Source organism: Fundulus heteroclitus, chromosome 4, assembly GCF_011125445.2.
Source record: "Fundulus heteroclitus isolate FHET01 chromosome 4, MU-UCD_Fhet_4.1, whole genome shotgun sequence".
NCBI lineage: Eukaryota > Metazoa > Chordata > Actinopteri > Cyprinodontiformes > Fundulidae > Fundulus > Fundulus heteroclitus.
In genome coordinates this window covers 14,630,705-14,644,901 of record NC_046364.1, presented here as the reverse complement: position 1 = coordinate 14,644,901, position 14,197 = coordinate 14,630,705, and the positions used below count along the sequence as shown (strand labels likewise).

Here is a 14,197-nt window from a genome sequence, read left to right as displayed (position 1 = left end):
AGGATTATGACTAGTCTCAATGTTGAAAAAGATGCCAAAAAAAACAAAAACAGAATGGAGTTAATCCAGCTTTATCATACTGACTTTCATATATCACAAGAACAATGTAGTCTGTGTTTAAAGAGTCTGGGTGTTGTAGTTTTTCAGCTTGACCAGTCCTAATATGGTCCTACTAATTTGACCCTTTTGTTTAATGAACTTTCACATGTCAAATAAAAGGTTTTCACAAATCTCAGAACGTGGGTCGAACGAGTCTCCTAACTAGCGCAGAACAACCCTGCGCAGGTCTGAAGACTCTGGGTGTTTTTAAACTAAAGCGAATCAAAGACGCTCAGGGTTCAGGGTAGTGAAAACAAGAGGCGGACCGTTTCCTGAACCGGAAGTCATCTTCAGCGTCATATGGAGACATGGCAGCAGAGGTAGCATCGTCCTCAGGCAAAAGAAGAAGAAGGCTTCAGGTCGTCTCCTGCTCCTACAAAGTCAGCTTAAAGTCGATCATACCAGTTGCATAAAAGATACAGAAGCGCTCACCCTCATCCATCATGGAGTCCAGCGTCGCGGCGCAGTTTGGTCGGGCTGACTGGCTGCGCTTGGAACCGCATCGAGGCCGGTACCAGAGTAGCCGACAAGGCGAGCCGACTCATAGCCAAGTGTGGGTGATCCAGATCCAGTAAGTAACGAGTCTGTAGAAAGAGTCGTTCCAAGCGTTTGCATTTCCAGCCCCGCACAACAGAGACAGGGACTAAAAACAGCGGTCTGGTCCCAAACTCCAATCCTTGAGGGCCAGTAGCATAGACATATATAAAGATTATATTATATATGTCTATGGCCAGTAGTGCGCTGTTTTCTTATTCTTTGACTTCTTCTTTTGCTTATGGAGTTTATTGGTGGTTAGCAAAAAAAAACTTTAAGGTGCACATTACTGCCACCAACTGGTATGGAGTGTGGTTCATCGTGACTAAAGTTCCTAAATAAGAGTGTTAATCAATTTTGTTTTCTTAAAGAACCGAATAATTTGTATTTGTTTGCTATCTATTATAAATAAACTTTTCTTTAAATGTTTTGAATTCTCTCCTCATGATTCTTCTTTCTTGTTCGTATTGCTCACATTTCAAAATGACATGTTCTATTGATTCCTCCTCCCTACAGTAATGACATCTCCCTGCGCTATGCTTTTTTATTTTAACCAGTGTAGAATTAACTCCTGTGTGTCCAAATCTTAATTTTGTAATTAATCTGTCCACCTCTCTGCCCCATCTTCCATCTCTTGTTTCTCCTACTACCATTTTGATTCTATAAAACCAATAATTCTTTCCTTTCTCCATCCCACCTGTTCTGCCAGTCTTTCTTACACTTTTTGTTTAATGATTCTTTTTGTCTCAGATTTATCTCAGTATTAACTGTAAAACAAATTATATATATATATATATATATATATATATATATATATATATATATATATATATATATATATATAAAATTTACTTTTATCCCAATGTGTGCTGGTACCCATAACATATTTAATTTTAAACCCATCTTTTGTATTCTGAATAAAGAATGTAATGTCTGGCCTACCACCTGAATGATTTATGTCTTAAACTCAATAATACAGACCTTGAATCTCACTGTTTTATTAACTTAATGGTTTTATTTCTTCCACCCACTATGCTGCTGATAAAACTGGTAACATTTCTCCTATACATACAGATAATCCATTTGTGATTAGTTTCTCTATTTTTTAATGTGAAACTTTGATACCACACAAGCTATATTTCTATTTTTTTTTATCTGTGTTTGATGTATAAATCTGAATCTGAATGCAATATTTCTTTATTTACAAGATATAGTTGTTGGGGTTAATGTTACATATAAGTTATCAGCTGCACTTGTGAATTGGACAAATTAAAAGTGGTGTTTCCATGTGGGAAGTACAGCTTTAAACGATGTTTCGTAAGACATACTACAAATAAAACAACAGCTGTACTGGCCGTCGCCATACTGGAATCCTGACCTTTTTTTTTAACTTTATGTATTTTATTTTTTTTATTTTAGAATCCCAAACTCTGTGTTATCTGGTCCGCTGTTAACTCAACTTTGCGCCATTCCAACCTATTAGTTTCAGTTTCTGAGTTAAATGCAATGCAGCAGATCCCGCCTCTGCCTAGCAAACTGAGTTGATACTTGGTACTAATGAAGATGGAGGGAGAAGTTCCTGAATGAAAAGGAACAATAATAAACTAATATTTCTGCGAGACATGGTCATGAACTCTGGTCTTTAGAAGGTTTTTGTCAACACATGTGTCCCTTCTTTTCACATATTAACTGTATTAATGTTTATGGTTTTTAAAATATTTAGTTTTACTTCTATTATTGACTAGGTAAAGGTTGATGGAATAATCAACCTTTGTATCCTTGCATATCTTTTTGAAAAGAAGAAAAAGAGAGAAATAAAGGGTATCGCTGCGGGTATATCAATATTAATCTCGACAGTCTGGCTTAGAAGTTTTAAAGGTAGCGTATCATACTTTTTAATGCTTTCTTTTTCACATAGAAATCATTCAGTTGTGGTGGAACTGCAATACTTTGGACTGAATTTCTCGTTATTGTAGCTCCACAGCCCTTCTTTTGCCCCTGTTCTGAAATGTGTCTGAGCAACTCGTTTTGGTGCTGTCTCTATAAATGCAATGGAGGCACTTCACACCCCACCTTCCTTCAGGTCACAGAGCGTTCCACTCCATCCCATTTTTGTACATGCTGGGGGGATGGTGTAAGGAATTGTGTGGGTTAATGAACCCTAAACTGTATATTTTCAGTTATCCACTTGTACCTTCGGCATCCTTGAACTTGGACTACAACATTATGGCAAAAAATATAAATTGCGGCGGATTTGTGAAATTGGTAAACAGGGAGTCTATGACCTTGTTTAGCAACAGATAATGTGACACTTTACTTTTTTAGCCCTCCGAACAATCTACTGACCTATAAATTGATCATCAATACAGTATTGACCCTTGATGCAATACTGGGATGGTTATCACACATAACTGTCCAAAGAAGGCCCAGCACTTCTGAGACTGTAGAACAACAATTTGCACTACCACAACCTGCCTTCCTTTTCTTTTAAGATCGGGCGGTACATACACATACATATGGTTCCTTATATCCTTTATTTCACTTCCTCAAAAGTTTTTATGTTTATACTTCATCCCTTTATGGTGTGAGTGTATGAAAGCAAAAAACAATTATTTGTCCACACAATCTTGGCCAATAAAGCTGATTCTGAACTGTTTACAGTAGCTTGAACTAAGAAGGGCAAAACACTGCCACCTAGTGTACATGTTCTATCTTTGCTCTAATGGTAGCAAATACTGGAACACGAGGCTTTGTATTGTATGACAAATAAACACTAAGCATTAAAAAAAAAAAAAAAAAATCCAAAATAAATGAAACTGAACTTTATTTAAAACTAAAGGGTTGTCACAGTTTTAAAAAAAATATTTGAAAGGCCAAAATAAAAGCTTCAAAAGAATGATATAAAATTAAGGAGAGAAAAAAATCCCTTTTTTAAAAACTTTTATTGATTTATTTTACAAAAGAAAGAATTTCCAATGATTTTTTTCCTTCAAAAACATATTTACAGGTTTATACAAAAATACAAAAGAGACTGAAATCTGTTAAGTCCTAGCTAGTTTTGAACATGGAACTATGTTGTAACAGTTTTCTTTTTATCATTGCCTACATTTTTTTTCTGCTCAGATATTTTTAGTCTGTTTAGTGATAATCCATACTGTACATATTTGAAGAAAAAATATTGTGTGGTTATTGTTATAATTCAGGGCAGAGCACATCTGCAAGCAGACAAAAGCTGGGAATAAACTTTACAAAGTTTTAGACTCTTCTGTTATTATTCCCAACTGCTCGTGACTTATTCTGTAATGATATTACATAATTAGGAGCTCGCAAGGATGTCTCAATCTGTGTTTCTAATCAAAAGGTTTTAATCAATCTTCCACTGACTTCTGTTCAGATAAAGGAAACAGTCATCAAATATTTCCCCAGTACCGGTATAAGGTACAGTATGGAAAAATCCCACTAAACAGATGGTCAAATATGTTACAGTATTTTCAAATCATCATGTTCATCAATTATGTTCATCCATAATAATGTTTGTTGGAGTAGAAAAAAAAAAATCAACTATGAGTTAAACATAGACAATGACTTTCTGTTCAGGTCAACCAAGCTTTTATAGCGTTTATGCATTGATATTTCATTTCCCATTTCTGTGTCTTTTGTTTATGTCTACATGTCATCCAAAGTCAGTCCAGATGTACACTTTTACTGGTTTCCCCGGGAAAATATTTCTCTCACTTCCACAGCTCCGGGAGACTGGGCCCCAGCACAGAAGCTGTTCAGATTCACCCTCCAGACAGATGCTGCATCCATTTCTTTACAGTCTCTTAAATGCATGATTGTCCAGTGAAGAGATATACAGTACATGATAAACCCCTGTGTGTGTGAGCACAACTATACAGAACAGAATTAGCCAGACAGTTTGTACATCTATAGAACACACTATTCAACTTGACATTTAAACAGAAAATACTAATTTTTTTTTTTCTCGTGGAGAAATCCTGCAGATAAAAATAATGAATAGGTGCTGTCCTTTTTCTTTTCTTCCCCCCCACCCCTCCCCCCACCCCCTTTATTTATTGCATGCGATTGAAAAAAAAACACAACGAATAGAACAGTGGACAGAAACAAGTGCGCTTCAGAAATTTGACGAATGTAAAATTCTAGTAAGTTCACAGCTTTTTATGCTCTCCATCTTACACAGTGTCAGTTCTGCATTAGAGATTCGCTGAGTTTCAAACCGTTGTGTTCTTTCTTTCTATCTATCTATCTATCTATCTATCTATCTATCTATCTATCTATCTATCTATCTATCTATCTATCTATCTATCTATCTATCTATCTATCTATCTATCTATCTGCTTTCTGAGGTATTCACAGAATACAGTGAATGGTTTCAATTGAAGCAAGGTCTCTAAACATAAGAAGTATCTGTGTTGTGTTTGTTCTGGTAGGCAGGTGAGAGGTCAAGCTTTCCAGTGATGAAAGATATCTCTTCGACGGATACATCTGTTTTACCCTTGCAGTGCGGACCATTGACGTTATGTTGTACTTCTGTCCTTTTATTGTCTTCTCTCTGTCTCCCTCTGAGACTGTGTGATATGTGAGGTTTGAAGTGTAATTCAGAAGGGTTTCCACCGGCCATTTGGGTTGAGCTTTCACCTGTCTAACGCTACTGGGTCAGTGCAAATGAAGGAGAGGCAACAAGGAGAGGCGAACAGTACACTGCTAAGAAACAAAAGAAAAGTTATGTGTAATGTTGTCAGTGAGACCTGTTCTTTGCTACACATGGATTGGTTCCCCATAAAAGTTCTCTTCATTTCAATATAGATAAGAGCTTTTCTATTCAGTACAAATATACATGGATTTAATTATAAGATATATCTTTCTTTCTTTTATTCTTGTGAATCACGAAGTGCAAAACGAGGTTGGATCTGTGAAACCATACCAAGTTAACCTCTAGTCCAACAGATTGAAGTCCTTCTTCTAAAGCCTTTTTATTTTACCAGCTGCACTCACTGGTTTGGTTAAATCTGCAATAAAACACACCTTTCTTGCTTTATTGTTAGCAGCTGGGGAGAGCAAGAAAATTTAAGGTCGGCTTTTTATAAGCGTGCGATGTAGTTCAAGTCAAACTTGACAAAGCTTCATGTAAATTTATACGTCCAGGGACTTCTAAACGCCCTGCCACAACCACCTCTGTAGGAGAAAGGCCACTGTGCGATTGTCCAAAATTAGCCTGCATGATCTTCTGTTTTTGACACTCAAATCAAAGAAAAATCTGTTTTGATCATAGTGGCGCAAATGCAACTCAAATCTTTAGCAGTGAAATAATCATTACTCCTGTAATACAAAAGAAGTACAAAATATGTTGACAGAAACCAGGATCAAGGGGTTCTTTCCATACAGGTCATGCAACAAGTTGAAGTCTTACCCTTATGTTCTGAGGCGCATTTTTTTTTTTTTTACAAAAATACATGCATCATGTTAGTATTTGGATATCATTTTTGTTGACAAATATAAGATTGGCTCTTTGTAATATACTTTATGGCAGGTCTGCAGATGTAGATATAATAGAAAACTTGGTGCTGAGTTGAGACTCTTGCTAGTATCGTCCACATCAAACCGACTTTGCTTGTTGGCAGGAATACTGAGTAAAGACTCTAGGAAGTCTGGCTGATTCAGTGGGCACCATAGGTTAAATGAATACAAAATATGGAAAGTATTTTTAAATGACGTAATAAATCAGTCCCCAAGTGACACCCGTGCACCTGCACCATTCAAAACACAAAAAGTAGAAATATTAGTAAGGATAGTATGTGCCTGTATACACACACACACACACACACACACGCACACACACACGCACACACACACTTAGTCCCAATATTATTTCCTCTCATTTTCCGAACATTTAGGAGACACTTTTTTTAATCTTTTTTTTTTTTAAATAAAAAAGCCTGTTCAATCAAAATATTTCTTACACTTTTAAAGAAGGGGATAATTCTTTACTAAATAAAGTATTTAGATATTTTCTCAGCATTTATTATAATCCCTAAATGATTCTCTATCTCACAACAGTCTGCCACTTTTAAGCAATTTTGTTGTAGCTGAGTGCATTTCAGCAACAGTCAGATTTGAAATGTTGCAGGACTCCCTCCACTTGTGACAAAGGAGAAGTGGGGGGTATTTCAAATCCAGAAAACTGGTAAAAGTTCTCATCAGGTCATTTTATGATGATCTATCATCATGAGGGCTCCCATCGGAGTTTTCCGTCTCCCCTTCAGAAATGGCTTGCATGGGCGCTGTGTAGAGGCGGCTACGTGTACTGTAGCGACTGCTGTTGGCAACTGGGGGGATCCGCGACCGTCCCTGTCGAGATGCAGCCGACATAGGAAGGGTTTTGGGGGTGAAACTTTCTGAGTTGGCCCGAGGAAAAAGGCCTGGTATCTGGATTGTGTCCAGACCAGAGATTGGGGGGTCCTGGGGCATAGAAGATTGCTCATCTGCCTGTCTAATAGGACCTTCCTGAAGGGACTCCCCTGGTGTTTTTGGCGTGATGGGGCTCTTCAGAATCTCTGTCGCTGACATCCGGTAGCTGGAATCAGACCTGCTACCTTTCTTTAGCAAAAGAAGTTTAAACTCCTCGTTGGATGTGCTGGATTTCTTTGCACTGCGATAGATTGGAACAGGAGCTCTCTGTGACCCAACAGCATTGGCTAAAGTAGCCGGAAAGTTGAGAGGAGGGGCTGGAGGGACCACACCGGTGGAAACATTGCTAGGGGTTACAGCTGCTGCAGGGCAAAGACGAGACTTAACATTTAGGTCTCCTGAATCTTTGCGGCCTAGGACCTTTCTCTTGGATCTAAATTAAGAAATCACAAAACAGTGAGAAGTAAAAATTACACAGCGTATAAACATCAACAACTTAGAATGAACTTAGAAAATGTAAACATTACACAGCAACAGATACAGCTAAGAAGCAACTATAGGCTGTCACTGCAAACTTTACAATACCTATGTATCATGGCAAAGAGGTCTTCTGTTGTACGACTTTTGTTAGGCGATGTAATGATAATGTCGTCATCCACTTTGGAGTCATCCGTCAGAGGGGAAAGTGAATTGTCACTCGGTGTGGAGTCTGTGGAACACAGCGTTGTTATGATATGGTTGTCTGATCAAGTAGTAAACAAGCAAGTCATAAAACAATGGCAGTTCTTAATATGGGGGATGTGGCCTACTGACCAGGATAGCATCTTCAAAGGGGTAGCCTCAGTGCTCAATAAAGATAATACAAAAAAAAAAAAAAAACGGTCATATTATGGCTCAATTGAGTTTTGAGTGGATGCTAAAAATTATTCAAAAAAACCTTGGTTCTCCACAGAGAACCTCGGTGGCCTGGTTTATTTTCTGGGTAGACAGCATTGGGGCGCATATGTTTTGGTAAAACTTGATCCAGTGCAATGTAAGTTGAGATAGGTTAAAAGCAATTTAGAAAAGATGAGAAGTATGAAAAATATAAAGGAATGCATGAGTATATATCTAATGAAAGTTAATGAGGGAACCCATTCTGTTTGCCTTTTGCAAGGACAACAGGATACTGTTTTTAATCTGTCTTATGAGGAAATAGAGCTGTTTTCACTGTAATAATGTGTTTTGCTTCGAAACCATCACAAGCTAAATGCGTGATCTGTGATCCATTAATGCCAGCACTGCTTCAGTAAGAAACAGAACACAAATTTATATTTGTTTAATTTAGTTTCAAAGCTTACCTTTGCTAAAGTAATCCTCAGTGTCAGGAGTGGTGGAGTCATCCTTGTTCTCCTGGAGTTGGTGCTGATGGGCACTTCTGGTAGCACCTGATATCACTTCCTTCTCTTCTTTCTGCATTTCTTGTCCTCCTTTCCTGGCATCGCTGATTAGGTAAGGATGCGATGTCTCTGTTGTGTTACCAGGCACTTTAACAGGACTAGCCCATTGCCCTGAGTTTAAGTGGGATACCCCAGCAAATTCATACGCTGGAGGAGGAGGGTGGTCCGATCGCATTCCTCCTCGGGAACATGCAGCCCTCTGCGGCTCTTTCACCTGCTCTTCCTCCTCCTCTTCCTCCTCTTCCTCATCTTCATCATCATCCTGGGAGAAGGAGCGCTCCCCCAAAACTCTAAACTCAGAACGTGAATGTGAGGAGTGGGTAAGCCCTCTGAACTCTGTGTGTGAGTGGATATGTGTGTGGAGATCCACAGGTGAAGGGTGCGGAGCACGTGGCACTGGTCTATGCAGGGGTGAACTGTCTTCAGAGAGGTCTGATGAAGGGTCCATCCTTGTTCTGAAGGCAGTCATTGCCCAAAAGGTTCCTGGTCCATACCTGTCCTGCCTAAGAAGCAGACTTTCATAGGATGGAGGTCCATCAGGATGTCGACCAGGTGGAGGTGGCTGTGAACGTTCAGGAGAGTAGACGTGTTCATGACATGGGGGTCTTGGAGGTGGCCTTCGGGGAGGAAGAGGCCTGGTATTAAGAGGGGGAGGAGCCAGAGTAGAAGCACTGGGAACACATTTTGGTCTTGTTACAGTCTCAGCTCCATTTGCTGTGTCCTGGTATGTTGTGGAAGTATTCGGTGGCTCTGAAGATTGGCTAACTGAATGAAGCTGGACTGACCGAATTGTAGATAGAGTTACTGGCAGGACATGTGAGCTTGGATTTGTTAAAGCAGAGCTTGAACTTGGTGGTGGGTTGGTATTGGTTATTTCAGGGACCAATGCTTTTGGTCCCGCAGATAAAACATTTGCAACTCTGTGTTTGCTATGGTGAAGTGTATGTATGTGATACGGTCGGTGGGATAATGTGTGTCTCACATAGCCGCCGTGTAGAACATTGAGATCGAGTTGAGAGGGTGGAGGTGGAAAGTCTGGATCTCTCTTATTGCAAAAGGAAATGGAAGTTCCATCTCGTGGAAATTGTTGCAAGGAAGAGAGAGACGACTTCCTTTCTGGCACTTTCGGCTTTCTCTTGCCAGTTGAAGGGGACAGCGGACCTGGGAAGAACGCTGCCGAAGATGAGGGTAAGGTGGATGTAGGTGTTTCAGATTGGCTGGAATAACCACTTGATGGTGAAGCTAGGCCAGCCAGTTTCTCAGGTGACCCAAGTTTAAAGTCTCCAGATGGGAGAGATGGACTACTTTCCTTGGACTGTGTAGCCTGGGCTACACCCTGGATTTGTGTTTCTGTGGAAGAGGAAGAGCTGTCGGGTGACTTCATACAATCCATAACAGTGGTGCCTGTGGCTGTGCTCGAGTTAGACATTGATGCGTACTCACCGTTGCTAGACTTTAGTTCACTGTTGTGAAGCCACAGGTCTGCATAGTCAGATTGCACAGCACCTTCATCTTTAAATGAATGTGTATCTGCCGAGCTAAAGGACATAGGCTCCACTATGTCCATGGCTCCCCCCAGTCCCATTCCCCATGTTCCCAAAGACTCTGCAACTAGACAAGATGACTGTAATGGTTCTGGAGCTCCTCCATGTTCCAAGTCCAGTTCAAGCTTCAAATCTGTGGAAGACGAGGTAATTTCTTGCTCACTAACCATCTTTGGTTGATCCTTATCTGCTTGTGTGTCTGTTCCAACATCAACACTACTATTGGTCTCCTTTAGTGAGGATGTTCGCTTGGGTGGTGGAGGTTTGATTTTTGATTTTCTTAGCGGACGGCAAGTCCTCCCTAAAGTCATAGTACCTGTTTTGAACTCAAGCGAGGGCCGATGATAACCTCCATGGGATAATTGCGTTGCCAAAGTGTTGGACTGATGACAGCCAGGACCCAGGTCTGCATAGTTACATGTGTATTCTCTGTAAGTCTGATTATACTCCTCATAATTTGCAGACGATGAGTAAAAACCCTCTGTACCAGGTGGGTAATGAGAGCTGGGCTCTTTTTCAGCATTGGTGTTCTGTTTACTGAAACATGTTTGGTCTTTAAGACCTTCTTTTGAGCTGTATTCTTGAAGAAACTGGTGACTTTCACTCAGCTTTTGGTTGTGATCCAGGTCTTGGTCTGGGTCAGTCTGATCTTGGTCTGGGGGGTATGCCCACTCCCCTTCGCTGGCTGTACTGACCCCTGCATCATCAAGCTGGTCTGTGGCTGATGATGTAAAAGAGCTTGATCTGGGGCCTTGACTCTGGGGCCTGAGGTCAGAGTGGTAGGAAGGATCGAGGGAAAATCCCTCATCAATAGCATTGGGCGCTGTGTTAAGTGATAACTCTGAATCACAGTGGGAAGAGCCTGTCAGGGGTGGAGAAGAGGGTGGAGGGATGGTTTCAGACGTTTGTGAGGGGCAAGTGGAACTGGAACCACTCCAGTTGCCACTCGATGACTGGTGGTCTTCCTTGTGATCAACGTGGCTGCCGAGAACTCCTGTAGTAGACACTGAATGAATGGGGCTGCTGAAAGTATCAGAACTGGATGAAATTTCGCAGCTACCCATGTCAGCCTTGCGAGGCAAGCGAGAACGACCCCTCTCCATCCAGCCATGTTCTGGACTCCCACCTCCTCCGCTCCCCCGGTCTCTTTCACTAGACCTCTGCAGTCGTTTCAGGCTTCCAAGTTGCAGGGGCTCAGGGGCTGCCTGATCATCTGTGCTCTCTTCTTCATCTTTCATCATCATCATCTTCATTCTTGGACTTGGTCCTGATGGAATGAAGTCCTCAGCCTCATAAGGTGACAATTCTTCATCTTCGTCATCATCGTCATAGTTGTCATCATCGTCCTCGTCACTGTCCATTAGACGCCCACCCTCTCTTGGTAGGCTGCGTGAGCGCAACCGGCCACCATGCGTGGATGCCGTGGTGTACGTGAAGTCCGACTGGTCACCCAGGGAAGATATGTTACCCGTAGAATGGGACAGAGAGGCAGGGATGCCTTGATGGTTACGCTGAGCTCTAATGCGTCTTCTGGAGGGAGCAGCTGTACCTAAAACGGGGGAAGAGAGAATCATGGGAAGATTTTTTAATACTATCTGTATCAATGCATATAGGACCAAGATGACTGTAAATAGGTAGTTCTGCTATTGCAGCAAAGCAAAGGCATCAATAGATCAAACAATTTCCTACAAATCTTCTCAGCTACAAAATATATATTTTCCCAATTCAAATTTTAAATTGCAGTGACATTCTCCATACTGCTACATGATTTGAAACATACATGCTATAAGGAAATCATCTGTCTGGCAGCCGGAGTCACGAGTGTGATGGAGACGCCCACTAATTGAGAAGTCCTCTTGACAGAGAGAGAGTTGATGCGAATTGGCGTGGATGATCACTGTGCGCTCTCTTGCCACAGGTGATTCATCTGAGTCTGAAATTAAATGAAATAAAGTATATGGACATTTTCTTCAGAATATTGTAGCTACAGATGAGTTAATTTGATCCTAACATCAACCTACATATATCCGTATTAACATACCCATGTCCTGTTGTACCCGCTTGGGTATTCCTGTGATAGTCTTTCTCCTCCTCAGCTTCCTTCTTCTCTGAAGAACCGACTGGGAGTGAACTAGTGAGCAACGGGCACTGGCCTCTCTGTCAAACCCGACTCCTGCTTTGACAACAGAGAAGCCAGTTGACATTTAAAAGTCTGAAGCAGAGTGGCATGGATTGCAGCAAAGGAAAACTTGAACCCAGCTAAATACAATTTTTTATTAGATTATTTGCCAGGATTTCTATTGTGAAATTATTCTTAGCTGTAGAATACATATATTGCTGAAATACACCTTTATTAGTGGGAACAAGAAAATTTGACAAGGGATAAATCTTCTTGGCCTCATGTATTTATAATATGGGAAACATTTAGGTATCACCAAATCTTTCTAGGGAATAAATCGGTATAAGTACCGAACCGTACATATCTCCCCTTAAATTGGTGCTCCCCTTAAATAGTGTAAGTAAAATACATTTGTGGGTTGAGCAGCAGAGTAGAGTACATGGGTTGTTATCATGAAAAAGCTGCTAAATAGCTTTTGCTGGAGGTGGTATGATACTGTGGGGTGGTATCTTCATTTACTGGAAATACAAGGCTTGTCATCGTTGGAGACTGTCTTAACGCAGAAAGATATCAAGATGAAATTCTGCAACCACTGGCTATCGCATATCTTCACTCTTATGCACTAAACTCTATCCTTCGGGAGAAAAATGCTCACATAGACAAAGCTGCGTTTATTAGAGATTACCTCCAGAACATGGTGGAGGGGTGGCTGGAATGGCCTGTTTTCAGTCGTGACCCAAACACCACTGAACATTTAAGGGTGCCTTTTTGTGCCCGAGTGACGAATGCAACTACATTATCTGACTTACGCCAATTGCCTAACCTCGCCTCCAAGATGAATTGCATTCACAAACAGACGTGAGTCCATCTTGTACCGCTCCGGCTTCAGCAGCTTCTTTCCAAACCAAAAGCGGTTCGGGCCAATCAGGTTGCAGTATGGAGATTTAAGGCGGGACATACCGGTGCAAAGAAAGCAGGAGCGGTTGAGCCCACAGCTAAACCAAAATAAACATGGTAGCACAGAAAGACGCAAGCGTAGCTGCTGCTATCACCTCTGTTTTGTAAGAATCCATGATTTCGTCTTTGATAGAAGAACAGCAAGAAGCGCCTTGACTAACTTACCTTCTTGTGGTTTCTCATGATGCATGCTGCTTACATTTTGATTTGAAATCGTGATTGGCTAAAACCAACCTTTGGTAGGCGGGCACTAGGTGTCGCTTCACCCAATCAGCTCAGAGAGTTCTGCTGAAATTTCCTCCTTTCCCCAAATGGATTCAAATGGAGCAGTCCCAGATTGATAAAGTGCAGAACTAGAGTGCTACACATTATCAATCTGGCTGGCCAGGTTTACCAAATGCCAGCTAAGGATTGGGATTCCATCCCACAGCAGTGTGTGCTGTGGGATGGGATGGCTCTCTATGTGCTGCACATTATCCATCTGGGACCGATCTCGTTGAATTTGTATGGGAAAAGGAGCAGAACTCTCTGAGCTGATCGGGTGAAGCAACCCCTAGTGCCCACCTACCAAAGGTTGGTTTTAGCCTATCACGGTTTCAAATTAAAATGTAAGCAGCGGACGTTATGAGAAACCACAAGAAGGTAAGCTTGTCAAGGTGCTTCTTGCTGTTCTTCTATCAAAGACAAAATTGTGGATTCTTACAAAACAGATGTGATAGCAGCAGCTCCGCTTGCGTCCTCCTGCGCTGCCATCTTTGTGTTGGTTCAGCTGTGGGCTCAGCAGCTCTTGCTTTTGTCGTACCAGTATGTCCCACCTTAAACTTCAATACTGGGTGTTTGTGAACACATAAATACCACAGGAATTCGGCTTGCAGGCAAGGTTACAGCTCTTCTCCCTATAGTTTGTGTTAAATAAACAAATTGTAAAATAGCCAACATGTTTTGTTACTTCATGCGTGACAAGTGAATTTCTCTACTGTTAGATCAATAAAGCCAATCATATCTTATCTTAAACTTTAAAGATATAGGTGGTAATCCTGTTCAGAATAACTTTTTGTTATACTTGGTAAAATGGG

At 41.0% G+C, this 14,197-nt stretch overlaps 1 protein-coding gene across 4 annotated transcripts in view; it reads right to left on the bottom strand.

The window, feature by feature from the left end:
• Nucleotides 1-3,612: 3,612 nt before the first annotated feature.
• The window catches only part of nhsb (Nance-Horan syndrome b (congenital cataracts and dental anomalies)), a 63,830-nt gene continuing 53,245 nt past the window's right edge, over nucleotides 3,613-14,197 (bottom strand). For 3 of the 4 annotated variants that reach the window (XM_036136111.1, XM_036136113.1, XM_036136114.1), the window contains 5 exons: nucleotides 12,087-12,221; nucleotides 11,826-11,978; nucleotides 8,403-11,594; nucleotides 7,648-7,771; nucleotides 3,613-7,495 (listed from right to left, as the gene is read on the bottom strand). In XM_036136111.1, the coding sequence (XP_035992004.1) occupies nucleotides 6,862-7,495; nucleotides 7,648-7,771; nucleotides 8,403-11,594; nucleotides 11,826-11,978; nucleotides 12,087-12,221 (4,238 nt within the window). In that variant the 3' untranslated portion in view covers nucleotides 3,613-6,861. The remainder of the gene's footprint in view (nucleotides 7,496-7,647; nucleotides 7,772-8,402; nucleotides 11,595-11,825; nucleotides 11,979-12,086; nucleotides 12,222-14,197) is intronic. The other variant, XM_036136112.1, reaches the window with a different exon arrangement.